The sequence below is a fragment of the Siniperca chuatsi genome, linkage group LG4 (genome assembly GCF_020085105.1).
Source record: "Siniperca chuatsi isolate FFG_IHB_CAS linkage group LG4, ASM2008510v1, whole genome shotgun sequence".
NCBI classification, from domain to species: domain Eukaryota; kingdom Metazoa; phylum Chordata; class Actinopteri; order Centrarchiformes; family Sinipercidae; genus Siniperca; species Siniperca chuatsi.
In genome coordinates, this window is record NC_058045.1 from 20,931,364 (window position 1) to 20,958,077 (window position 26,714).

Here is a 26,714-nt window from a genome sequence, read left to right on the forward strand (position 1 = left end):
TTATAATGTTAATGATCTGGAACGTCTCAGTGTTGCATGTTTTTTGGTCTGTATTGTGTATAATGTATTGAAATGACATTTTACTATTACACTTAAGGGCCAACTAAGCTGGGAAATTGGGAATTTATCTTCTATAATGGTCAATAAGATGTTTTTAACTGACATTTAATGTGTATGGCATTAGAGGGATTTACAAAAATCGTCCATTCAAGTGGTATTTACGCAAATTGTAACCACACCTTTGTCACTTCACTGCATAGTAGGAACCTTTATTCAAATTAATGCAAACACAAAATTTACAAACAAAACAACTAACCAACAGCGATCTTCAAAATAAAGTGCCAAAAGCATCAAACAGAAATGAACAGCAGTAACCAAAACAATGTGTCACAAGGGCAGAGCTTGATCATGTCACACAATCTCATCAAGTACATCAAGAGTCTATGAACATATTATAAATGCAATATTAAAGTACTTATATGTATTAAGTGAATGGTTCCTTAATTGCATATTAGTATCAGCTTATGAGACTGGAGTTTTAGAAGTTTAAAGTTAGAACTCAAAGTCTGCCTCTGTCATGTCGATGGCCCAGGCGAACTTGTCCCTTTGGCTCTTATTGTAGATTTTTTCTACAGGTACCTCCATGTTCTTACACCTGAACAAATGGAAAAAAGATTAAGTATATACTGCAAAAAAAATAACCCACCAGTTAATCTTCTAATGGGTCTCAAAATATCTTCTCTTAAAAATAAGCACAGAGGTATCAAGATGGTGAAGAAACACACTGCTAGAATATAACAGACATGGTAGAAATAAACCAAATACAAGTAATGGGCTATAAAAGAGTGTAAATTATTTTATGGGCCTTATATATATGGTTTATTATAGAGTGGGCATAGGAAAGAAACTGATTACTGACATTAGCGCTCTTACTGTATGTATGAAGATGACTAAATATTGAGATCAATAATTATAAGCAATACAGAACATTATAGCTCAAAGTAACATTATTTTTGCTTTGAGGCAAGAGAGGAAAACTACACAGTGTAAGAGCATAAATAAAAAAAAGAACAAATAGCTTAATTTCCACTTAATACATTCTTATGTATTATATTTTACTGTTAAAGAGCAGATCTGTTTTATCCACAATCATCATCTCACTGAGTCTATAGAAAAGATTCTCTATTTACAAAGTCACCTCCTGTTCTGCATCATTGCCAACTATCATCAGCTGGCTTCCTGCTATTTGTAAGAATCTGTTTTAAAGCCAGAGTAGACAAATGGTTATACCACAAACATTTATTATCTCTCTGATTAAATTTTCATAGAAAGCAAAGTGAGTCTAATCTGATCTGTAAACACATTGCTTTGTCTTTGTTATTATACTATAAATGCTGTACTGCAGTCCATTTTGGGTCCTTGTAGAACTGATGACGGCTAGTCAGTAGGTGGGTTGTTTACACATTTTGATCAGATCCACTGAGCTGAACCTGGTTGGCCGTGTGACTCAGGTTACTATGGTGATTTAAACTGATTAAAATTGAAGCAGCGTCACAATACTGGAAGCTAGAACAAGTTAAGCCCAAAATTAGCTGGCTGACCCAATAATCTTGCTTTGTGATACAGGGCCCAGGTGGAGGTGGTCCAGGTAGTTACATTTGAAAACCCAGGTTTGTGTGTGCTCTCACGTAGGCACGCAGATGAATTTAGGCAGCGAGTATGTATAAGCATTTTCACCAAGGCATCAAGGTTGTTTAAAGTGTCCATATTGATATTCACTCACCAAGCCACGCTAATGCGTGGGTCCAGGTAGTTGAGCTTTGAGGTACCCAGTGCAATCTGTTTGTTTTCTTCTCTGTCAGTCGCCTGGACCTCCATCTTCAGCAGCTGCTCCTCACAGCGCTTCACTGCTGCCTTCTTCCGCTCCACCAGCCTGACAGAAAATATATACAAAGGCAGGTGCAATAGACTCAGGCACCTCTGGTAGAAATAAGACTCCTGATTTGGAGGCACTTAAACCTACAAGGTACCTTCCTTTTGGTACTTGTTTGTAGCTTGTGATTTAGTCTACAGTGAAGAGGTGCTTGCATCTTAAGATTGTTGTCAATCATTTCTAATTGTTTTAATGTCCACAGCTTGCTGTTTTTTCTGCACTAATGTAACACTTACGTCTGCAGCTTGGGGTCTGAGCTGCCTTTGGTCTTAGCCTCCTTCTTGGCCTGTTTCAGCTCCGTCTTTGCTAGGGCCAGCTGTTCTTTCCGAGCATCAATCTGGGTGGAGCACATAAAGACAGGCATGCTTTTATATATAGATTACTGTTAGCTTCAAAATATTACTGACTGGGCTGGAAAGGTTACAAATATTCACTCTCTTTTTCAATTCTGCCCTGACCCTCTTTCAATAAACTGTTACAGTGACACAATAGCATGAAAAAAATATAATTGTCCCTGCTAATGCATTCTGAGGGAAATGTTAATGTGATGAATGACTGTGTCCAGCAAACCAAGTCAAGCTGTTCTTACCTTGGCCTGAAGGTTAGCCATGGACTGATCAAAGGTCTTTGGTGGCGCCCGCTGGTGGTTACACAGAATAGCAACTGCTCTGTTAGCCCTGTTGTAGGACAGCAGTTTCTCTGCCACATTGTCTGACTCTTCGGAGAGTGACAGAACAATAAAGTTAAACAGGAAAATCACACTGAGTACACATATCTGACCAGAATTATGCACAGAAATTTAAAAAGATAAAAATCATGCTGTTGTCCCTCATGTTATTATTGCCCACTCACCATCTGCACCACCAATCTTAACCTTGAACACACACACACACACACACACACACACACACACACACACACACACACATTACAGATTGCTACTATTTCATTTCATTTATTCAGATCCCTATTAGCTTCATCTATTCTTCCTGGGGTCCACACAACACACACAACCACCACATGTCAACCTGCAGATTGGCTCTCAGTGGCAATCCAGAAATGAGAAGAGTGTGTGACACTTCTATCTCTAAATGAGAAACTGTGGCAGAAGCAGCCAATGGGACCCTGATAAGAGTGAGGCAGAGACACACAGCACTGGGTAGTGATAATGTACTTCTGCCATGGCTGGAAAAGCTCACTGAAATCTTGGATATCTTGAATCAAGCAAGCTAAAAATAAAACATGTCAGAAGTGTGGAGATTTATCATTGGACTCCATGACACAAGCAGCCAAGTAATAAGACAATGATAAGAGCCAGACTGATAAAAGGCTACAGTATCAAAGCTACTGGTCCCTGGCTAGCTGCTGAAGAATATGAGCCAATGCTTTATAAAGCTGTTTATATAATGTTAGACTGCTTTATAGCACAGTGACTGTGTGACTTACTGTTTGTGAGTTCTTTGAGCTGCTGCTGTAAGGTGATGGAGGCGTTGTATGTCCTGAAGACCTTCGCAGTCAGACCTGGCATTAGAGAACTCAGGTGCTTGTTCAGCATGCTTGTCTGCAATGAGAAATGGGAAGGAGAGGGACAAAGATAAACAGACAAAAAACAACACATTCACATCAGTGTGGTATACAACAAATACACTGTCATCACAAAACCATTAGACCAGCTGACTCAAAACTCTACCACTAGGTGGCACTGTGGCATTGTACCACTGCACTGTTTAAAGCATCTGTCATATACCATAACAAATAAAACACATAAAATACCATCTCTGCCTTCATTATCATCATCATCCATTACAGCTGTGAGATTAAAAAAGATCGCAGTACTATTTCCCCTCTGACATTTCTGTAGGTATTGTAACAAGTTAGAGCTGTTATAGCCAGTGGTTAGATAGCCATTAGCTCCTGTCAAATGGCTGCAGCTTCAACAGAACAGCAAAGAGATGAAACAGAGTTAACAGTGTTACGGCACACATTGTGTCAAAGCAAAAAAGGTATGCTCACTGCACACACACTGATATGATGTGCAAACACATGGACGTGAGAGGCAGATAACACATGCATTTCTAGACATAGATGAAAGCACAAAGACGTGAAAAAACACATCCAGATGAGCTTGCTGGTGAGCTCACATCTCTGGCAAAAGAAGAAATAATTCTGATGAAGATTACAATAATGATGTGGCTGGTTTAATCAGGGCAGGGTCAGGTTCCGGCTGTCTGGGGCCACAGGCTTGTATGAAATGTGTGTGTCTCACTGCAGGAGCCTATTAGAAGCAGGATGAAAGAGGGGTGTCATGTATACATATGTGTGCATGCATGTGCTGGAGAGCACCGCAGGCGCACGCACGCACACACACACGCACACACACACACACACCCTCATTAGCAAGGCAGGCACGGCAGCAACTAACTCTGCCCCTGCAATGCTAATGAAGGTGTCTGCAAGACTGAGGGGCAGGTATGACACCCCCACTCCCTTGGCATGATGTATAGTGTGTGTGTGTGTGTGTGTGCGCACAAATGTGTGTGTTCATGTATGTTATCCATGTAATCTCTTCAGGCATTATTACAACTTGACATTACTGCAGTTGTAATTTCCTATTTATAATACCCTAATATAGTTCCCTGAAAAAACAAAACAAAAAAAAAACACTCCCTTCTAATAGATGGCAGAAGGGATACAATAGACTGTAGGGAAAATAACGAAATGTGCCAAAATAAGGCAGCTCATAGGAACCATACTACACCGCAGGTGGTTTTTCATTTTTTTAATGATTTCATTTATTTAAGATGTAAAAGAAATTATGAGGTTACAGTTAACCTGAAACTGCAGACAGTGTGTGTACCGTAGCTCTAATGATGTGGACTCCAGAGAGGAGGCTTCCAGACAAAGCCTGCATTTTTAGCTCCGATCAGGCACTCAGACCTCAACATGTGTGTGCATGCTCAGAAAAACCACAATCTAATATTGAGGAGCGCTCTCTCTCTCTCTCTCTTTCCCTCCCTCCCTCCCTGAAATGTCATTCATTACAATTAAATGTTTGCAACACTGAATGCTTACAGATATTTTAAAGCACAGGCCACATTAACCCGACATGGTAAAGTGCACTGTGCACTCCAATGTACAAGATTCCTGCAAAATCAATATAACTGCATTTCTGTTTTGTGAAGGTGGCCAGAGAAAGGACAGAGAAGGAGTGAAACACCTGTGCCGGATTTGAACCCAGGATGTTACACTTAAATGATATGCAGCTTACATACAGTGAAATGAAAAATACATTTAATAAATATGTCAAAAAAAATCTTTATTTTAATAGATTTTTATAGCAAAATCCTTCTCTTTTTTCATCCTGTCAAACATTAAAATATTTATGATGACTCATCTTGAACTCAGGGGTGGTTGTATAAATCATAATGCCCACTTTTGAGCAATCCACTCAAATTTTAAGGATTTGATTTAAATCCCTCTCCTAACTATACCCCAACTACATAATCCGTTTCACTCAAAAATATGTCACAATGCTGAAAATAAAAGGCACTAACTTCTGTTTCACTGTGAGGGTAAAAGTGTAAAGGTGTCAGTATGCTTCAAGTGCTTGTCGGATGGTCGAATAGCGCCTGAATCCTCATTCTATTACCACATGATCACACATGTGAACAGTAGTGGAGCACTAAACACCATGCTCACCAGGCAAGCTAGTTTAGCTCCAAACATCAGAGAGCCTGTTAATGGAATATGGCTTGGAGTCATTTAACTCTTTAACTCCCTTCTTTCTTCATGTTTTTTTTATTTAGCTTTCAATCCCAATTTTCCACTTTCATATATTTCATCAGTGCCTTCCACCAGCTCTCTACCTAAGGTCAGGTGAGGATAGCAGCACACTCTACAGTTCCACCACTCATCTTCCATTCTTCTTCCCATTCCACATCTTCCTCCTCATCTTGACCTTACAGCTGCTGCCTGGTTGTCAACTCTACCCCTTGCTTTCTCCCTTCCTCCATCTCCCTCCTAACCTCCCCTCACCTGGACCACCTGTCACTTTCCTACAGCTCCGTCTACTCCTCCACACCCACCCTCCCTCCGCTCTCTCAATGGCCTGGCCTTTCCAGGTGTCAATCAGTCCTGCCCACAGCAGCCATTACCATTCCACCTCCAACACACCCTGACATTTCCTGACACACCAGAGGGCAAAGAGCAGAGCCACCACACTCCTTCCTTTAATTGCTCCATCTCTTCATCTCACCCTCTCCCTCCTATCCTGTCTTGAGCCGTCCTTTCCCTACCTGTCAATCTTTATATACCAACACGTGGCTGGCTCTCAGACCTTCCTCGTGCTTTCTTTTCTGCATCTCTTTCTCCCCCTGTTTCATTATACCCATCTCCTTTGATGTGGCCGTTCATCTGTTGCATACGTTCCCATCTACATCTCTGTCTCTCGAGTATATCAGAAGACAAGGTATTTCTCAGCAATCATAGCACTTAACCCAAGGTCACCAGGCTGTGAGCTGCTGTAGCAGTAGCCTGGTTTCCACTAAAAGAAACCTGTATATTGAGCGATTCTGAATATGTTTCCTCGACAAGGACAATCTGGTAGCCCTGGGTCTAAAATAGACAAATAATGCTCTTGATCTTGTTTTATAAACACTGAGTGCACCCTGAGAAGCTCCACGTCTCCCTGTGGTGGACTAACCACGTGTACAACTGCTGCATTCTGTGTGGCCTTGCTGCCTGCAGCTAGAGGAAGAGGTTGAGAGGACGCCAGATTTTTGTGTGGAAATTCATCTGCCCAGCATGTTCACTTTCAATTTCCAGTCGCGCAGTTTCATTTTTATCTGCCAGAGTCCATCCCCTCTCTCTTTTGAAACTCCTTTTCTGCTTTCAGTCTCCCCGCTTCCCAATATTCTTCCCCTTCTCCTCACCTCCCGTTTCTTCACTTTACTCCTTTTATCTCTCCACACCAATGGTTCATCCTCATTCAATCTCATCTCTTACACCTTTTAATTTAGTACCTGCTTTTCCTTTACTGCAGCCTTCTGTCTCCAGAAAACATTAAAAAAATGTATTCTATTTTGCGTTCACAATCCTTTTCTACCTTTTCTTCAAATATTACACACCTTGGGGGAGTTTCTCATGCATTTTACACAACCCTGGAAATATTTAGGTACTCTTTTACACAAAGTTAGCAATTATTCAAAGCACTTGTGAGCAATTTTTTTACTAATTCCTGTAACACCAAAATGTAGTACACCAGCTGGCAATGTTTCACAAAAGGTTCAAAACTTAACATCTGTGGTGGCTAGAATCACTGAAAACATGTAAAAATACTGAAGAAAATAAATGTAGAGGGAGTTAGTGAGACACTCACATTAAGCCGGTCAAAGACGTCATCTCCAGGTTGCTTGTTCTCCAGGAACAGTTTAAGATTCTTAAAAACCTGAAAAGATATACAGACAAATGTCATACAAGGGACTTGTAGACCAAGTGTACACCATAAAAATGAACATTTACTTATCTACTATGTCTCACCCCAACCTGAGGTTACCTACTTACCACTGAAACTGGTAATCGAAATTGGGCTGATGCATTGATGATTATGAAGTTTACGTTTCACTAGAGAACTAGAAATAGCATACTAGTAAGGGCATTTATGTATTCATATTGTCAGAACTGGGGAACAGCAAATCAACCAATCAGTGACCAGTCATCAATTGCCAACATCACAGGCCCAACTGGGGCAATTTGGATATTTTTTCTGAAACATTTCAGCAGAGGTGAAACTGTATTCAATATGTCAATAAATTTAATGTAGAAAAGCGGAAAGCGACATATTCTTTAAAGAGTAGCTTACAAGTCAGCTCTAAAAACACCACAAAATGGTAAAATTACACATTTATACAAATATATTATAATGCACGTTAGACACAAAGACTGTGGTGTGTGTGTGTCTGGAGCCTGGCTTCATTTGTCCATCTCAGAGCAGAGCCAGAGGAGTAAAATTGGCACAATTACATCTGACATTTCCAGCAACTCTGTGGGTTCCACAGATGCACCATTCCCCAAATAAACTAGTAAAATATGCAAGACACCAATTAATAGCAACAGATGTGTTGCTTTATAAAACACACTGACATATTCACTGGCTGATTTGTGGGGCAATTTTGTTCCCCTTTGCAAATAAACTGAAAATATAAAAAGTAAAGCGCAAGTGCTTTTGGGATGAAAATGTAAATCAGTGTCTGTCTAAAAGTCTCAGAGAAGCAGAGACACCAAAGTGAGCTCGCCTAATTGGTTTAGTGATGTATTTGGGTGCGTGCGTGTGTTAAGAATGGAAATAATCATTTAGAAATAAATAAATAAATGTTCAGCAGGCTGAACGTACTCAACACAATACATTTATGCATCTGCAGGTGTCCCCACACTCCAGGGCTATTTGATTAAGTCATTCAGCGTTCTAACTGGTGTTCAAATTGAGTAATAAGTAGTTACTTGTTTTTAAACAATAAACAGATACACTGAGGTGCTGATCAGTCATTGCCTATGCATTCATGGTTGGGAAAGGCACATAAGTGTTCATATGGATGGCTTATTATTAACCCTTATGGCTACTCCCCATTTCTGCTGAGAAACAATGATACGACTTTCTTTTTTTTTTATATTCATTCCCTGTGCTCTATGTTCTCTGCATGCAGATTTTTTGCAGAAATAGCAGATTGCATATACAGTATATATAAGCCAAGTATATAACCCCAAGTATTAGATTCAATGACTTCAAACCCCTCCTGAGGTTAGAAATGGAAATTCCTTCCCTCCATCCCTGTTCCATTTTATTCCAAGTGACATTTAGCAGCAATCTCACTGATTTCCCTGGGAATTGATGATGCTAAAATATGCAAGGGACTAATTAATTCTAGCTAATGTGTTGCTTGTGAATGCACTCATTTGAATAATTATAGGTTCTGCCAAGAAACAAAACACTTTGGATGTCAGGTGCTAACATTTCTTTTTCCATCTCTGGAATAGAAGATAGCATGGACTGACACCAGAGGAGGGGTTGGAAATTTACATATGCATAGATGCACACACACAAACAAATGTGACAGCTGTTTGACAGATTGCTGACAACTAAACAAGATTAAAAATGAAAAAATAGTTTAAAGACACATTTGGTTTTCTTGTATTTTGGCATTAGCTAACCTGCTCATTGCAGTACATGTTTACTGTATCAGATAAACTAACAACTGACAAGAGTTGCTGCAGTCACTTCTGTTCTTTTAAAATATCCATGTTAGCATTAGTATACTATGTGAAGACACGTGACAGCATTAAAAGTTTTTGCAGAACCTAAAATTACAATTACAGTACAGTACTGTCAATTGAGCATGCTACTTAAACTAACTCAAACTGATCACAAGATTTTGTCAATGGATATGTAAAGGTTTTTATATGATTTGTGGCCAATATTTGCCTGTTTAGTGGGTAAAGAATCTGTAAATAATGACACAACACAGATTATGCCACACAAGTTATCTTTCAACTTTAAAATGCAGTGATTCTATGATTCTTTACTATTCATTCATTCCTAATATCTGATAACATCTGATGGTGGGAAGCAAAAAGACCTAAAGTTGTACTGCAACTGTTAACTAGAATTACTACCCTGCGGTTGTATGCCAACCAGTCAAGTGGCAGTTTACATCCATGTCTGTCCAGACTCATAATATATGTAGTGAATACTTGGAAGGAATTGAATTAAAAAAAAAAAAAAAAAAAAAGGTACGAAGTGTATTTTCTGGCTAAATGGAAGTTATCACTATATTGATGATACATATGTATGATTCCAGTGAATTTACATTGTTGAACTAATTGATGAAGGATTATCATAGATGTACTGGCTAAACAGGTACACATGTACTTGATTACTATGTAAAGATGGATTCTTATAGAGTATAGCTGCACACAAAATGTGGTGCTTTTGTTTTCTCCTGGCATTTTTAGATGCAAAGCCTCTCTATGAGCTGTAGGTGAAACTCACTCACTCACAGGATCATGATTAGCTGGGCGCACTCCAATACGTTGTTTGCATTCACGTGATTCTGATGACGCTCAAAATTCAGAATGAGGCAGGAAGTGAAAGGCAGAATGGACGAGATGGAGGAAAGCCCATACTGTGCTAGTTATTGTTTACTCATTGTGTCGTCCCAGTCAACATGTGTGTGACATCTGAAATTGCCCAATTCATTCTTAAATTATTACTAAAAACCTATTTTGAGGTCACAATGACCTTTGAGTCAAAAGTGTCACCCATTCAGTGTCTGACCAACTGTGAAATAAGGTCCCTTCTGTTCCTGAGTTATGGTGTTGAATAATGGCCAAAAAAGTGCTTTTCCCAGGACATTTTGTCACAGTGAAGTGGACCTTTGACCTTTTGGGTAAAAAAGGTCATCACTTCATCATTGTCTCCCATTAAACATCAGTGTGAAATTTTGTCACAATAACCACATCAATTCTTGAGTTATGGCCAAAAACGTGTTTTGTGAGATCACAGTGACCTTGACCTTTGACAACCAAATTCGAATCAGTTCATCCTTGTGTCCAAGTGGATGTTTGTAGCAAATGAATCTCTATAAAAACAGATATCTGCATATGAACCAGCGTTCTGGTTTCCGTTTTAGTAGTATTGACCAATCACGTTTGAGCGGGCTTTGGTTGCATGCAGGTAAACAGTCCTGTGTGGAGAGCAAAAGAGGTGGCACTGGCCAAAATGCAATCTCGGAAATCATCGGCTATCGTCTGACGACGATTTAGCTTTTTATCAGTCTCGGAGCATAGAGATTAGCTTTTTTCAAGTTTACTCTATATGCATTCAAATTGTTATTAGATGATAGCCATTAGGTTCGGAGATTGCTGATCGGACTATAAATAATGACCGGCAGACAGAAGACAAAGTCTTGCCCCGGGTATCCGTTATCCAGATATCCGCTGGTCCCACCGGCAGCCCCGAAACAGTGGCCATTGCCCCCAGAGGCTAAATCGTCGTCAGACAATAGACGAGATTAATACCAAATTTGGAGAAATTCCTTCCAGGTGTTCCTGAGAATGTGACAGACGTGAGGTCAGTGATCTTGACCTTTGACCACCAAATTTTAATCAGTTCATCCTTACAGTGTGACAGACTAACCACTGCTCAGTGTAGCGTGAACCGCCATATAGAGCTGGTAGTCAGAGCTAACCAGCAGTACATAGCCGTAGCCTGGGCCAATAATGACATTAAAGCACACCCTCTTGTGTAATATTGCTTAAATAAAACTTAAAGTTATGCATAATTAAGGACGTGGCCACTTTGAGTGATAGGTGGGTGCCGTCACAGGTGGCTGGTTTCAGCATCCAGGCTTCATTCGGCCCGCCTCAGCTCCACCCATCTTTGCCGATTTTTGGATTAGGCAGGAGCCAGTGGAGTCAGGCACTGCCAAGATGGCATCGGCCGGAGCCACCACACTGAGCTTTAACTGGCTCTTCAGAAACCTATGGGTGACGTGACGGAGACTACATCCATATTTTATACAGTCTATGGTCACGAGGAGTACCACTCAGCCTGTGAAAACTGTTGTATAATGCCTTCTTAGGCCCATTGTTATTGTGATGTCATCATGTTTGGGCTTGAGATTTCAAAGTTTGAACAGAAGGCAGAAGTTACAAACTGGATGTGTGAACTGAAAGAAATGGACATTTAGTGATCACATTACAGTGCTTTTTCCATCTTTAAGTGCCAGGCGCCAATCCCGATCACTACTGCGCAGACTCTGGCTCCAAATGACGTCACCAGTGCAAGATGGCAGCTCCCGTATCCGGGATATTTTGGGATTCATTTTGGTACAGTGGGCGGAAGCTTTATTCAAAAACCTCAATAAAAGCTTCGAATGTAAAAGACATTTCGTACAGCCCTACATTTTTGTTTATCAAATGGTCAGAAATAACAGGACAATGCATAGGTTTCTGTCAAATAAGGTAACACAGACTCATTGCCTTTACACTTGGTGGACCAATCATTATGTAATGCGTAGTCACCCCCCAAAGGCCCATTCAGAGCCAGGAAAATCCCTGAAATGCTTCCCAAATTATGACTAGCGACGAGAAAGCATTGTCGAACAGATACCGACCGACCGACCAGTCTCACCAATGTAGTTGTGTTTTGTGAATTGCTGTCGTGTTTTGTGAATTGCTGTCGTGTTTTGTGAATTGCTTTCGTGTTTTGTGGATTGCTGTCGTGTTTTCTGTTTTGCCGTCTGTTGAGAAACAGACTGGCATAGAAAGGCAGTTCAACACCTCTAACAGACAGACAAATTAAACCACTATAGCAGGAATCCATCTACAACTGTGCCCCGAGGACATTTCTCAGTTCCCTCTCTGCCTCGGGCTCTGTGCATGTCGATGTGTATGCAAGTGACCTTCTCTGTGGGGATTTGTGCCAAAACCCAAAGGGCAAAACCTTGATTATTATAATGAAATATATTGGCTATGTATTGAAATGACCAGCACCTATGTTAGCTTCTTTGCAGAGGTGTTCTTCTACTGAGAATGGACAGATTTGCCTTGTAGTATAACTATTATTTCCAGAAAAATATTTTCAGGTCCAAGCACACATGAACACATGAAAGCAGGAATAAATATGTGTGTAGAACTGTTTGTGTGCGTTTTTTTGTTCCTTTACCTTCCTGATGACCGGGACCTTGTTGTAGTAGCGAATGGAGTCTTTACCGAGGAAGTCGAATTCCACCACACACTCGTTGCCCTCCAGTTGCTCGTGGAGGGTGATGTGCTCGACACGTAGCGAGCAGCAACCCACTGTGTCTGCCGTCTCTCCCTCCTCCTTCTCATTACCAGCTCTCAGTGCCAGCTTTTTTGGGGTCAGAAGATACATAGATAAATACACATCAAATCTACACATTCTCTCCCTGCACCACCATTCCCTCCCATTCACACAGCAAACATGTGCCAATCAGATGACAATATATACACTTACACACATAACATGAAGCAGAAATAAAGAACCGCATTGTAAACACAACAAAGCCGAATAAGAATTTAACAGTCTTTGGCATCTTTGGCATGAGCCAAATGCAATCACACACTGAATCTATCATTTCACTCAGTGCAGACTGAGATAATTAGCTTGGGGTCACTGGAAGAAAATGGCTACATATAATCAATTTTTCTCATTGCAAAAGATCTTCCATCCAGCTGTGTGAGACAACAGAAAAGGCAATCAAGACACATCGCATTGATTTCCAATATGTTCACATGGCTCTTACAGACCTATGCACTAAGGAGAATCTGTGAAACTGACAGCAGTTTATTTCTAGCACTGGTGTGTAAACATGTAAAACTTGGTATCCTAATTGCTGCATCTTTACTTCAGAGTTTTTCTTTGACCAAATGGCTCAAAATCAGACCTTGTCTATGAAGTAGAGGGCCACTGCTCTTTGCCGTGTGCCCATCTGTTTAGATTTGAGATCCTGGAGGTACTGGTTACGGATGTCGTCCACGCATGACTTCAGTTTCCGAGCAACCTCATATTTCTCCCAGTCCTTCTCTCCCTGCATTCATAAGATGAAAGTTGGGAAAAAAGGAGGAAGAGGGGTATAGACAAAGAGAAAGCAACAATGAGCAGGAAGGGGAAAAGAAAAGAAAGGGAGACAGTGAGAAGGAGGGATAATGACAGCAATGATTATTCAACATGACATGAATATAGGCTGTTATATCATACAAAAGAAAATGAATATAAAGACACACAACTACACAACTTTAATAACAAAATTCTCTTGGCCTGCCGTTTGCTGCTGGTTACATACTGTGACACAAACGCACCATCACTGAACACACACACACACTGTCATAAAGACAGTGGAATAACTTAACATTTACACATGAAAGATGGAAAGAAGGAAGAGTGAGCAAACAAAGGCCTGTGTTAATATATTGGTGTCACTAAAAAGTTTATCCAGCAGAGTGCACGGTCACTACAGTGGCAAGCAGTGTAAAATGAGAGAGAAGAAGCAGCTCTCAATAACTCCTGTCATACCGGTAAAATACAGCTGGTGTCGTGAAATGTAACCGCCACCTCACTAATGGTTAAACAAAAATTGATTTTTTTCTTTTCATTGGTGATGTCAGCCCATGGTGTTTGTGGTGGAATAAGACAAGAAAAGGCAAAGGCCAAATATAAGGCTTAATAGCTCGTTTAAAAAATACCCTAAACTTTGGATGTCGTATCCTTAATACAACTATACTATACTGATTATTTTTCAAGGCAGACTATAAATGTTTTGATTGATTAATGTGTTTTTTCCCCTACTTTCAGGCAGTGACTGGTCTCCACTCATTGTGGTATGAAAAAAACAAAACAACTTAAAGACCTATAAAACTTGCTTGGGATGCATAATCCATTGTGGTGAATAACATGACATTTGTCATTTTGTCAAAGTTCCATTTTTGTTGAGTGGCAAGCAGTTGAATACAGAGGTTGCTATGGCAACATTTGATCTGTAGTGTATTCAGCTGTTTTTGGGAAGGTTGGGTAAATGTACATCTTAACTGAAAGCCCAAAAAACCTAAAACTGTTGAATCAAATGTGTGTTATGTAAAGCCAAACCATCAAATGCAGACTGCCTGTATATAACAACAGAACAACTGGTTAAATTAAAAAGTGTTCATTTATGTTCCTGTGATACCACTGTAGGAGCATTTTTTGCCTGTTTGCAGCAGAGTGACAGGCTACCTTGAGTTTTGAGTTGGCATTGAGCATGATGTATTTAATGGAGCCCTGGATGTTCTCAGTCCAGCTGGCCAGCCATGTCACACTGTTGTCATGTCGAACCTCCTTCCAGTGGTGACCAGCAGGTGGCACGGGTATACAGGCTTCTCTGTCGATGAAAGACAGTGTAAGAAAGATAGTGTGTGTATGTGTGTGCAGGTAGTCACAGCATTGGAGTACAAGCTACAGCATCCTACAGAGGCTCAAGTCTTCTAAACATAAATGTATGACACCAGTACCAGAAATGGATACTACAGTTGTAATCTGTCTATGCTGGGCTCCAGGGTGCAACCAAAAGTCTGTCACGTGCGACTGAACATTTTTATTGGTTGCACTAGTGCCCCTGAAATTTTTTTTAAAAAAGGACGCCATTCGCGATCGATTAACTAGTGGACAATCTCCCCTCGCTCTACCTCCCTCCTGTGCAGTCTACTGACAATCACACATGCTCTGCAGAGAAACACAGAGAGAGTCTCCTATTTAATGTACTTATGCTGTTGTTTTGTTAAAGCTTGTAAGTTCACCTGTTGGTGCCGATGTCATTCTGTACCACGTTGGTTTCGATCATTTTGATAGGCGACGTCATTAACAACAAGGTGAAGGGAAAAGCAAGGTGAGCAGATTGAAATTAAAAATTAGAATTAAAATGGTGAAATAAGAAATATCTTACTAGAAATAGGGTAATGTATTAATGAATTGCCTATAGGCTATGTAATGTCCACCACCAAAAAAAGGCAACACTTAAAATGTATTACTGGGGGCAACAAAATTATGTGCTGGTGCACTTAAATGAAAAAGTTAGGCACAACAGTGCCACAAATGTACAAAGTTAGTCTGGAGCCCTGCTATGCAAGATTAAATAAATAACAAAATTTTTCGTAGCACATCAGGCAATTCAGAGTGAATCAGGGATGCATAACTATAATTCTTGAGTGACGTACTGCTTTAACATACCATATGTCTGAGGTTACCTAAAGAAAACACATTCATTTTGTCAAAATTCAAACACACATCTGTAGCAACGTTTTGAAAAGATTGAAATGATTTCCCCCAGAGGTGTGACAACTGTGTTTTAAGCAGCTAGGGTGATGGAGTTTTACTAAATCACACATCTCTGTAGGCAGTTTGATGCCTTTGCCCCACTCTCACTTGCTGCAGTTGATGATGACATCCTCTGGCTGGATCCTTTTCTTCAGCATGCCCTGTTTGGGATGCTCGCCTCTACCCCGGAACAGCCCTGGAGGCTCAATCTTAAAGTTGCCGATGCGCTCTTTGTGGTGGTCCAGCAGACAGTAACCATACTCATCCACTATGCCCTGGTTGGCTATTTTCACAGCCTACAACAGAAATAAAACAAACAAAGAAATAATAACTGAATTACACAATAATTAAACAGAACCTAAATTATCCACGCTGACCTTCTTTAGACACTAACAGGAAGAAGAGTACTCTAAGTACTGAAAACGACAGCATACATATGCGCAGAAGAAAAAAAGCTTGAACCTTACCAGTTTCTCCTCCTTGGTCATGTTTTTCCTGGCCTCCACCTTGGCTTTATGCATAGCATGGATCTCCCCAAAGTCACATTTGTCAAGATTCTGAATCAGTGACCTCTCCTCATGGGTCATTTCCTAAACAGACACAAAGTATTCAACTCTTGAGAGTCTTAAGTATTCTTGAGTCTGGAAGCAGGGCTGGACTGGCCATCAGGCAGACCAGGCACTTTCCCGGTGAGCCAACGTGGCATTTGGGTCGACACAACGGTCTTTTTTTTGTCTGACCAGCCCATAAAAAGAGGTTGAAGTCCCTTGAGGCTGATGCAGCCAAATGTCTTAAAATAACAAATTATTCATTTGGCACCGTTACCAGTCAATCATCTCAGCCTAGTGAGTTCGAAGGCACTGGCAGCAGAGAGGACAGAGAGCAGCCCAGTAAGCCCAGCAATACCAGTTCAATTGTTAGTCAAGGTTCTGCAGCTGAAGCAGTAAGACAGAAGACAATAGGGATAAGATAAGCAAGGTTTGGGTTTGGCAAGCTGGCTATTTAGCTGTATTGGGTGCCTTTTGTTGAAACATGTTCAACTTTTCATAAAGTCGATGCACTCGTCAATGTCACTTTCCGTGAACTAACAAATCACAGCCTGGTTGGGGCGGGACATTAAAAAATGGTTGATGTGCTACAATAAACTTTCAAATGTTGAACTCATTGTTATGCATGAATGGTTATGATTATTGACAAGTTATTACTGAGCATTACTAAATTACAGACAAAGGATTTAATGAAGGAACAAAACCTACAAAAATTAAACAGCTGTATTGTCCAACTGGAATTAATATTATACTAGTGGTATATAGTATACTATTATATGAAATTATGTGATTATACTAACATTATATAATTAATATATTAATACTATAATAATAACATACTATTATATTAACATTTGACTAAAGTTATTGTTATAAATATAAGTGTGGCTTGGGTTGTGTGGGTGGTGGTGTTTTGCACGCGTGCAAATCAACAGATCTCAAAAGCTGCCAGAGTACAGACCATTTACTCCTGAGAAGGCCACTGCCAAGAGAGCTAAACAAACAGTCTTCACACAGCAGTACAGCAGAGCAGCCGAGTTTCAACTATAATTGTCAACTTTCTGAAGTCATCGCACAAGGGGTCACCCCATCAAAGAGGTCGCTAACAGGGCAGCAATACAGAGAAATTCAGTGGAGGATTTATGGTTCATCTCAGAATTTTCCGGTGCTAAAATGTCATGGCAACATGAGTGGCTTTTAACAGGGCCTCCTGCTGTCGGGCAAGAAAGCTATTGCAGCAGAAACTAGAGGCCAGCATTTTGGGGACTATCTGCCCTGTAGAGCAAAAATCCCTTTTTGGATGTCTGTTTTTAAAGGTCATACTGGCCTTGAGCAGCTGTAACAGTAAACAAACAGGGCTTTTAATGAGCTAGACATCTTGATGTTATTGTGTACTTATGTACTCATTGCTACAGCAGTGCTCCTCAAAAACAGGGCAGTGACATAGTTGTCACATAAAAACATAGATCATAATAAGGAAGGACTTATATGGGTTAACCATTTGACAAACAAAAAGGGGCATCTAACCTGCACACATCCATTAAGGATAAAGGAAATGATTCTCATCTATCAAGCTTTTCAGAGCTGTACTGATCTAGTCCAGTTGTGTCATCAAGGGTCATAGGCAATGAGATGCAAAAACATACCTCTAGATCAACACACACACGCACGCGCGCACACACACACACACGCGCGCACACACACACACCTCTCTACAGAAACACTCTGACAGCATGACTGACACCGACAGTGGGCGGGCACTGAGGGCAGTGGAGCGAGGAGAGTTTTTTTCCGGATATAATAAAACAGTTTAATTGGATTTGTTCATATGCAGGGGAGCTAGTTGTATGGATTAGCATATCAATGCCTTCACACAAATCGTATTTTCAAGTGCATTGAGCACTAAGCAGCGCAAAATTAATTCTGCATGATATGCCTTGGGGCTTGGCACAGTGTTTTCTCTATACAGAGAACACCCTGACAGACACCAGGTACCAGTCACAGTCTAACACAAAGCTGGAATACAGACAACTAATACTGTACTTGAATGTTATCATGGGAAAGTTGCGGGAGCTGACATTATGAGAAGCTGACGCCATATTATTCCCCTGTATTAACAGTTAAAGTTTAGACTAAGACAAAGTACTCATGTACATAGAAAATTAACCACAGTTGACAAAGCTCCCAGTCATCATCGTCATAGCAGTATCAAGGGAAATTCTGCTAGACAAAAACCACAATGGTTCACATTCAGAAATCTGATAAAACTGTTGTAAAGGATGGGAATATCTTTTATTTGAAATGTTAAAAGGGCTTGTTTTAATGTAAATGTCAAATTCACTTCATTTAATTTGTTGATTTCAATTTTAGTACTAGGGATAAACCTCTGAGCTGCAGGTGTCATCTTAGAGGGTCATTTAGGAGTGGGGAGTTTTTTCCCGTTCCAAAACTTGACAAGATCTGTGACGCTTTCTTGCTTTACCTTCCTCCAATCTTTAAAGAAGTTCTCCCGGAACACCGTCTTGGTGGTGTACTCATGGTCCAACATCTGAGCGAAGAACAACGCCACCTCCTCAGCTGCAAGGCTCAGCTTCACCTTCTTACCTGCACACAAACAAACACCACAGTACAACACGGGGTTCTTAAATGTGTTATGGCCTGACCGTCCTAACTTACATGTTACAAAAAAAATTAACTATGAATAACAACAAAACTCAAACAAACACCTTTGGAAGCTCAGATAAAAATCCAACATGCTATAACACCCACCTCAACTCCTCTAGAGTCCTGTCAGACTAATCCAAGAATTTACAGAGGTAAGCTCAGAGACAAGGACAAAGATCTACATTCAGTCCCACTACTAAGGGTGAGCTACAAACAAGTACATGTAAGCACAGGAATTAACAGATCAAACCAACTCCCTGTAGGACACCGTTGTGGCTAGACTGTTAAACAAAGCAAAAGCAATTACAGTCATCAATCAGTGTTTGACCCAATACACCTTTGGCGTCCTAAAGATCCATTTGTGCGTGTGTGTGCCTTGTGTTTGTGTGTGCCTGTACGTTGGCCTCCATAGACCTGCCCACTTCCAAGACTTCTTTTGTTTTATACACAACTTTGCCCAGCTGTTTCTCTAAATCTGAACTTAGCACTCTACACACTGGTTTTAATTTCTCAGATTAAGAAAACTGATGTTACAATATAATTTGTCTGTCGCATTTTCTGATGTGTACAAAAGGGAGTAGGTCTTGTGACTGTGGAGGGAAAGCCATGCAATTTCACACTCCAGACTTTTTCTTCAACTTTAAACAGGTCGGACATTGCTTTGATGCATTTTTAAGGTCAACTGTCCTGCTGGCGGATGACTCCTCTTCTACACAACGGAGATAACAGCACATATTTTCAGACAGTCTCTCCTGGAAGGCATTCATACTGTCGGCTGTACACGCGAGAAGTGACAGAAATAGTTGTGTCAGGAAAGAATAATAAATAATATGGTTTGTTTTACTTGTTTACTAGCTTGTATCACATGTCACATGTATCTAAAGTTCATGTAGGTTTATGTGTATGTTTGATGTATTGTGCTGTTTGTTATTTATCCTTTTGATTACTTGTTGTTATATTTTTACTTTTGGTATCACTTCTGTCTTACCAATTCATTCCTTTTACGTGATCTTAAATAATGTCTTTGTGTATTTGTTTTGCTGTTTTCCACCTTACTTTTTTCTTTTTGCTGCTTTTATGCTGATTTTGTAAAGCACAAGTTAACACATATTTAAAAAAAAGAAAGAGAATCCCAGAAAACTGTCAAAAGGGGAAATGTATTAATTTTGTACTTTAAACTCACCTGTGAGGTGCCAAGATTATTTTAAATTACTGTCAGAGAAAATATGTGGAGTGTCAAAAATAACTTATAAAACCCTTTCAAGCCTGTTTCAATCACACTTTCTTCCACATTCAACCTCCATGCTCAACTGACCAGCATAGTAGAAATTAACGTTGTCTGGCAAAGGCTGGTAGTCAGGAGGGAAGTAGGGTCCATTGTGTTCGAGAAACTTCCATTTCACCCCATCTTCGTACTTCTCTTCCTCCCACCTGACAGAAAGACAGATGATGAAAAAATTAGAAAATGTGTGTGTGGTGGGGGTGGGTCCAAGTCAGTGCAAAATGAAAAGAGCAGCATTTCCCAACCATCTCCAGCGAGTCTGCTCCTCCTCCTCCTTCTTTTTGATTTTCAGCTGTCTTGCCTCCTCAATCTCCTTCTTTGTCCTCTTAGGTTTTTTGGAGACTGGATGCTCTCCTTCCTCTTTCTTTACCGTCTGTACCGAGAAAAACACTTAAGATGTGAATTCAAACACTCCCATCGTGAACTGCATTTTCATCAAACTTCATATAGCGGGGGTATTATTGATGGAGACAGATTACCTCAGGAAGACAGATGTTTACCTTTTCTGTTCTCTTCTTTGACTTCTTTTTCTGAGCTTCTCCGTCACTTTCTTCTTCCTGTCTGTGTTGCTTATTTTTTTTCTTTGAGCTGCAGGTACCCAGAAGACAGACAGAATACTAACAGCTTACACAATATGGAAAAAATGAAGAGTGGAAGTTCATTAACTACCAAAAGTAAATATTTACAAATATTATTAACTTGTGTTTCAGATGCCAAAATAACTTTGTTAACCAAACTATTACTCACTATTATTAGGAAATGCCTACATGTAAAAAAAAAAAAAAAAAAAAAAAAATAAAAATGCTTTCATTTCAAGCCAATCCACAGCTTAAATACCTGGCAAGACTTACTTAGGTGTAGCAGTGGATTGTGAAGGGCCTTCCATGGGCTCATCCTTAATTCTTTTCCTTTTCAACCCCTTCTTTGCAGTAAAGTCATCACCCTCTGGCTCCTTAGTCACCGACTCGCTAATCCACAATAAGAAGAGATGACAGTCATTGTCCATATATAATATAAAGTAGAGTGAACTGTTAATGTTTTTCCCCCAATCAGAAGTCTGCTTTGTAGTCTTTGCAGTAACAATTCTTTTCATATTTTTAAACACACAGCACATGGTAGACTGCATCTTTGAAGTTGAGCTCAACAGTCACCCCTCTTAAACTCCAGTTTACAAGGGTAAGCCCTGTTTTTCATTTCAATTTAACTAACCAAATGTTCAAGATTTTATTAACTGTTCTGTTTTTTCTTAATTTTGTCCTAGAAAATCTGACTTGAGCTGTTAATTTTGAATTAGCCCCCACTCAACAAGCTAATAACAAGGCAGAATAAAAGCTTAATGGCTTGTTTTCACTGCTGTCTGCCCCACTGCTGGCTACAGAGTTAGGACACAATAACCCTCCATGCGGAATAGAGAAAAACAAAATCCAATGACGAGACACTGACTACAAGAAATCACATATAATGATGGTAATTAAGCAACATTACTGGAGAAACAGTAATGACTTTGACATAATTACAGCAGTTGGAAATTTTAAAAAATAATTACACAAATGCAAGCTTGGATTTCCCTGCAGAGTGAGGAACTGGTGGGTAGGGAAATGGCCCAAATTAAGAAATCAACAAATTAGAGTCACCACTGCTAATAAATAAGGGTTCTCCTTTCCTTCATATAACATTTAGCTAAGGCAGAAATGGGGAAAATGTAAAGCACTGTAGCACTTAATTGTCAAACTGGCTTACTGAATCCCAATTACAAGCCACTATGGCAGCAACTACCTGGTACAGATTGTTTGAGCCTAATGCACTTTCTCTGCACTTCCACAGTATGACCTCCAATGGCTTCTGATAGAGAGTAATGAGCCTTCTCTCAGGTTTTCTGGCATCTTACTCCATCTTGCCTTTGCTGCGAATGCTGTACGTGTTCGAGTTCAGACTTAAAACAAAGATGATATGGTACCTTTGTTTTAAATACATTTTGGACTTCAATAGATAAAACAGAAGGCAAAATCTTACTGTAAGAAAATAAGATTAAAATATGATACAAGACAATTTACACACTTTAAAGACAGTTTTAATGTAAAAGGTCACAGTAGGAAATGCACAGGTGTAAATAATAAAATGAATGATGGCTGAATTCCATTTAACTGCTTTAGTTTCAGTGTTGTGCATGCTGGCTCACTGTCACAAAATCATGGTTTACTGCACCATTGTTAATGTGATTAACAATGCTACTGTAATAAGTCAAAATGTCTGCTGTGAAAAAGGCCTATTTCAACATAATGACAGGATCACTCTTTGCAGTGTAGTCTTTCATTTGTACATACTGTAGGTTAGTAGAAAACAAAACAAGGTCACTGTGGGGGGCACTTTTTCATGTCATCACTGACCTTTATGCACTACAATTTCTTTAACCAAACATCATACTGTCATTTTAATTTTTTATTTTGACCTTTGCATTTATTCAGCAAGTCAAGTTCAATTATAAACTCCTAACCCTTTTGCCATGTATACAGTACTTGTTTTCTTCCAACAGCTGCTCACAGGAGAACTTGCACAGCTCACAAGTGCATGATCAGCCCTAACTACACTTACACTACACTCAAGTCCATTCATATTTAGAGTGCTTATTCCAACTAACATGATATTCTTCACAAAGGCATCATGCTGACAAAAAGCCTACAATGTACAGGAGAATATGGGCCAAATACAGCCACATTGACTAAATTAGTTCCAACAGATTCCCTTTGCATTAGGCTTTGTGCAACAGCTCCCATCAGAGACAAAAGGATTTTTAATGTGACAAATAAATGCAGAAACCCCACTGCCAGCCCGCAGGTGTCACAATGGGTCACAATTACATTCATACTGACATGTCAATGTTCTTCAACTCTGCAGTAGGCAAACTACTTGACCCAAAGCTTAAATTACACATACAAGATAAGCCTTTGTGTAACTTTCTCCCTGTTCTCTTTTTAGTTGACTTTGCAAACCACTTTGCACAGTGTGTGCTGTGGCCATGCTGTTCTATTCAACTGCTCAATGTGGGGAGAAAAAAAAAAACGTGTGTAGAAATGGTCAAGTTTTTTTTGGTATAGTGTATAGCTGAGCAAAATCCATAAAAAGCTATACAAAAGAAGGGTGGGTCACTGCATCCATTGACATTTACGGTCTGTGGTTCTAATCGCCTTATGTTTCCTCCTAACTCTGCTGCGAGGCCTTAACTTTCCTCCCTGCATGAAACCCACTCAACTAGTACAGTTACCACCTGAGCCTTTCTGGAGGAAAAAAAAACCTTTAATTGAAATATTAAAAGCCAGAATTTAGCAAAATAATTTTTCTGACATCTCCTTTGAAATGTCACTTGTCGTATTGGGAAGTCCAGTCTGGGAAACAATCTCTGTAGAAACACTGCTGTGAGACAGATTCGTCGCAGCAGGCCTTCGGCCAAAGTCTGCCATCCCGGCAACACCCTGCTGAGCATCCAACTACTTAAACCATGCATTCTCATTTAATAGTTTCCTGACAAAACACAGATATTTGTCTTCAGTGCAGAGTAAAATTAATTTTCTGTGAGACAGTTTAACACATTGTATAAAATGGGAATGGCTTCTGTACAGGGCCCTTGAACATCAAAACACAAGAATTAATTTCCATCACCTCTGGGGTGAGGAGGGAAGAAGTTAAAAAGAAGAAGAGAAAAATAAGATTTCTGACACAATCGCTCCATAGTAGCATGTCAGCTTATTATCATAGCCTTTAAAAAGATACAGTCTACTGGTATTATAACTTCATCCCTACCTGGGACTGCTGGCTGACTCCAGGGTCTCTGTCTTAGTTGTCTTGACCTGAGGGGGACATGAATTAAGTTCAACACAGCTTAACTGCAATGCAAGAAAATGTGCACAGATGGATGCACAGTAACTGTGTTCACACTTACATAAACAAATGGATGCATTAAGTCTTTAAAAGATTCATACAAATACACATGATCATGTCATATCTTCAAGGACTTCTGGAGACTACATTTACGCTTACGGTTTAAGAGAATTTCTTCCACTGGTCTGGGTATTGGTATGCATGTAAACATACCCTACCAATGTTGTGGGAATCAAATAGCATGAAGGTAACCTACTAGGACAAGCTGTTGCACATACTGTAGCTATGACAGCCTGAGCTGGGGTCAGTGGGTAACAGGGGCAGGAATTTTCACCCTGGTATTTGACGGGCTAATTCCAGACAGGGCAAGAGTTATGGATGGACTCACATGACGATTACAATCCCTCCCCATCAAGATGACACTCAATTTCCATTGAGATGTTCTAAATTGGGGTCAGACTAAATAGGACATCTGGTCAAATTGTAGCCACATCTAACCGCATGCAGTGCAGGGAGAGGAGAAGTAAATGAGTGATTTACCTTCTTATGAGACTTTCCATTATCAGTTTTCTCTGTAGATTTAGTTGACTTTGCACTGCTCATCAGGATGTCAAGACGGGACAGGGATGAGAGGAAAAGTAAAGGCTTGTCAGCGATGCAGTATTTGTAACACATGAGCAGTTAGAGAAATACTGTAGAACTGCGAGGAGAATGCTACTTCCCCTTTTACTGTGACATGACTGAAAAGGCCCCTAAGAGACAGTTTGAGCTTCACTTTTATCAAGTGTAGGCATATTAAGCTGATGTTAGATTCAGGTCTTTGCCTGGTTAGTATCATTGTAGTCAGGCAACGCTGTAAAATGCCACCAATCAGACAAGCGATGTCTCAGAGGATCCCCCTACAGCTCTGAACATGTTTCTTTTCAGTTTGACCTTTCCACCTATCAGGGCTGGATGTAACATGAAATTGAGCTGCAATTATTCCCCAGCTATGTTAATTTTTTTATTCAGAATTCCCAATTTTGAACATCAGACTAAGGTAGTACAACATTTAAAGCAGGAGGTCCTTTTATGCTCAGGAAAATTTGTTCCGTGAGTCTTATAGCTGATGAGGATAAGTTGATCCTTAATCAGTAATTCAGTCAGTGTGCCATGAAATAACATCAGGCCAGCTGTCACAGAAAGCCGCCTGCTCTACTGCCAGAAGCGTGTACAGGTGTCTATTCATCTCCCTGCTCTCATCAATTACACAAGCCAATGACAGATCACTCCACATTCATTTGTCTGCTCACATATGCATGGTAATAAACGCATCAGATATCAAGGTAAATTAATTTATTCATATGAAGACGGAGTACCCACTGTATTCATTGAAATGAATGCATGCACTCAATGCCACCTGCCTGGTCGACAGCTCAGCCAGCATAGCATTCTCTCAGTACCGCTTTTTTGTGTCTGTCGTTTAGTAGCACACACATACTGCCATATGGCTCTCACTCTCAAGTATTCATTTTTTTAATCCAAATTAATTTGTCTGCACATTTCAACAACACGAACGGCAATGCTACCTGCAGGACCCATGCAAAAACCAGCTTTGATGTGTGGCCTGCGCTGGTGCTGAACAGATGTTGGATGTGCTACAGTCAGGTCACATGCATATATTATTAGGGAGCTGTTCTAACTTGGCAATTATGACATACATGTAACTTGTTTTATAATGGCACTTGACTTACTCTTGATTGAATAATGATTAAATGCTAGCTAAACTGTGCCTGTCAACAAATCATTTTTTTCTATCCATCTTTTCTGTTTGTCTCTCTCACACACACACACTTATATATATATATATATATATATATACACACACACACACACACACACACACACACACACACACACAACTTACCTGTTGCTGATCGTATCTCCCCCGGCACCAGCGCTTTCATAATCACTCAGCTTTTTCAGCTTCGTTGCTTTGTGCTTGGGCTTCCCTTCTGCTTTAGCGTCCTTCTCTCTTCCCATCTCTCACATGTACCTCTGTAGAGCAGAGTGAACATTAAATGGTTGGCAGCAAATATATTTAAGGGTGAAAAAAATCCGGGTTAACAACATAAAAATTGTAACCGCCCTGTAAAGCTTTAGCTTTTCCAGATTAGCCAATTAGCTAGCTAACTTTAGCCAACGCCAGCAGAGAAAAAACGGTAACATAACTCTACAGTTAGTTAGCTAATGCCAAATATATCTTATTCCCCGTTGGTGTATCAAGTAAAAAATCATGGCTAGCTAGTGAAAATCTACACTATTATACGACTTACTCACCACTTACAATACTGGACCATATTCCGTGAAAAAAATACAAACTTTTTAGGCGGCTTTTAGTTAACTTAACTGACACAGCGGAAACTTGCGTTGAGGGTTGAGCTGAGCAGGCGTCAGTTCCAGCTGAATTCTGATTGGCTGAAGAAGTTCCGAGAGTTGCCAGGTTGGGTGGTGTTACATCATATTCTGTGACCCGTCTGATTCTGTGACCTGTCCTTGTGTTGAAGT

At 40.1% G+C, this 26,714-nt stretch overlaps 1 protein-coding gene across 3 annotated transcripts; it reads right to left on the reverse strand.

Moving 5' to 3' along the window:
- Positions 1–244: 244 nt before the first annotated feature.
- zgc:173742 (DNA topoisomerase I, mitochondrial) lies at positions 245–26,714 on the reverse strand. Of its 3 annotated transcripts, none has more exons than XM_044192512.1 (20): positions 26,561–26,714; positions 26,074–26,204; positions 24,708–24,762; positions 24,090–24,136; positions 21,143–21,259; positions 20,792–20,879; positions 20,537–20,664; positions 20,325–20,440; positions 18,828–18,949; positions 16,265–16,387; positions 15,906–16,093; positions 14,721–14,865; positions 13,396–13,539; positions 12,654–12,839; positions 7,311–7,379; positions 3,380–3,494; positions 2,523–2,650; positions 2,170–2,270; positions 1,784–1,933; positions 245–655 (listed from the first exon to the last, which is right to left on the reverse strand). In XM_044192512.1, the coding sequence occupies exons 2-20, from the start codon at positions 26,187–26,189 to the stop codon at positions 553–555; spliced, it is 2,241 nt and encodes a 746-aa protein (XP_044048447.1). In that variant the 5' UTR covers positions 26,190–26,204; positions 26,561–26,714; the 3' UTR covers positions 245–552. The 3 variants fall into 3 exon arrangements, with proteins under 3 accessions (XP_044048447.1, XP_044048448.1, XP_044048446.1); XM_044192513.1 differs by having other exon boundaries at positions 26,576–26,691; XM_044192511.1 differs by having other exon boundaries at positions 26,487–26,647.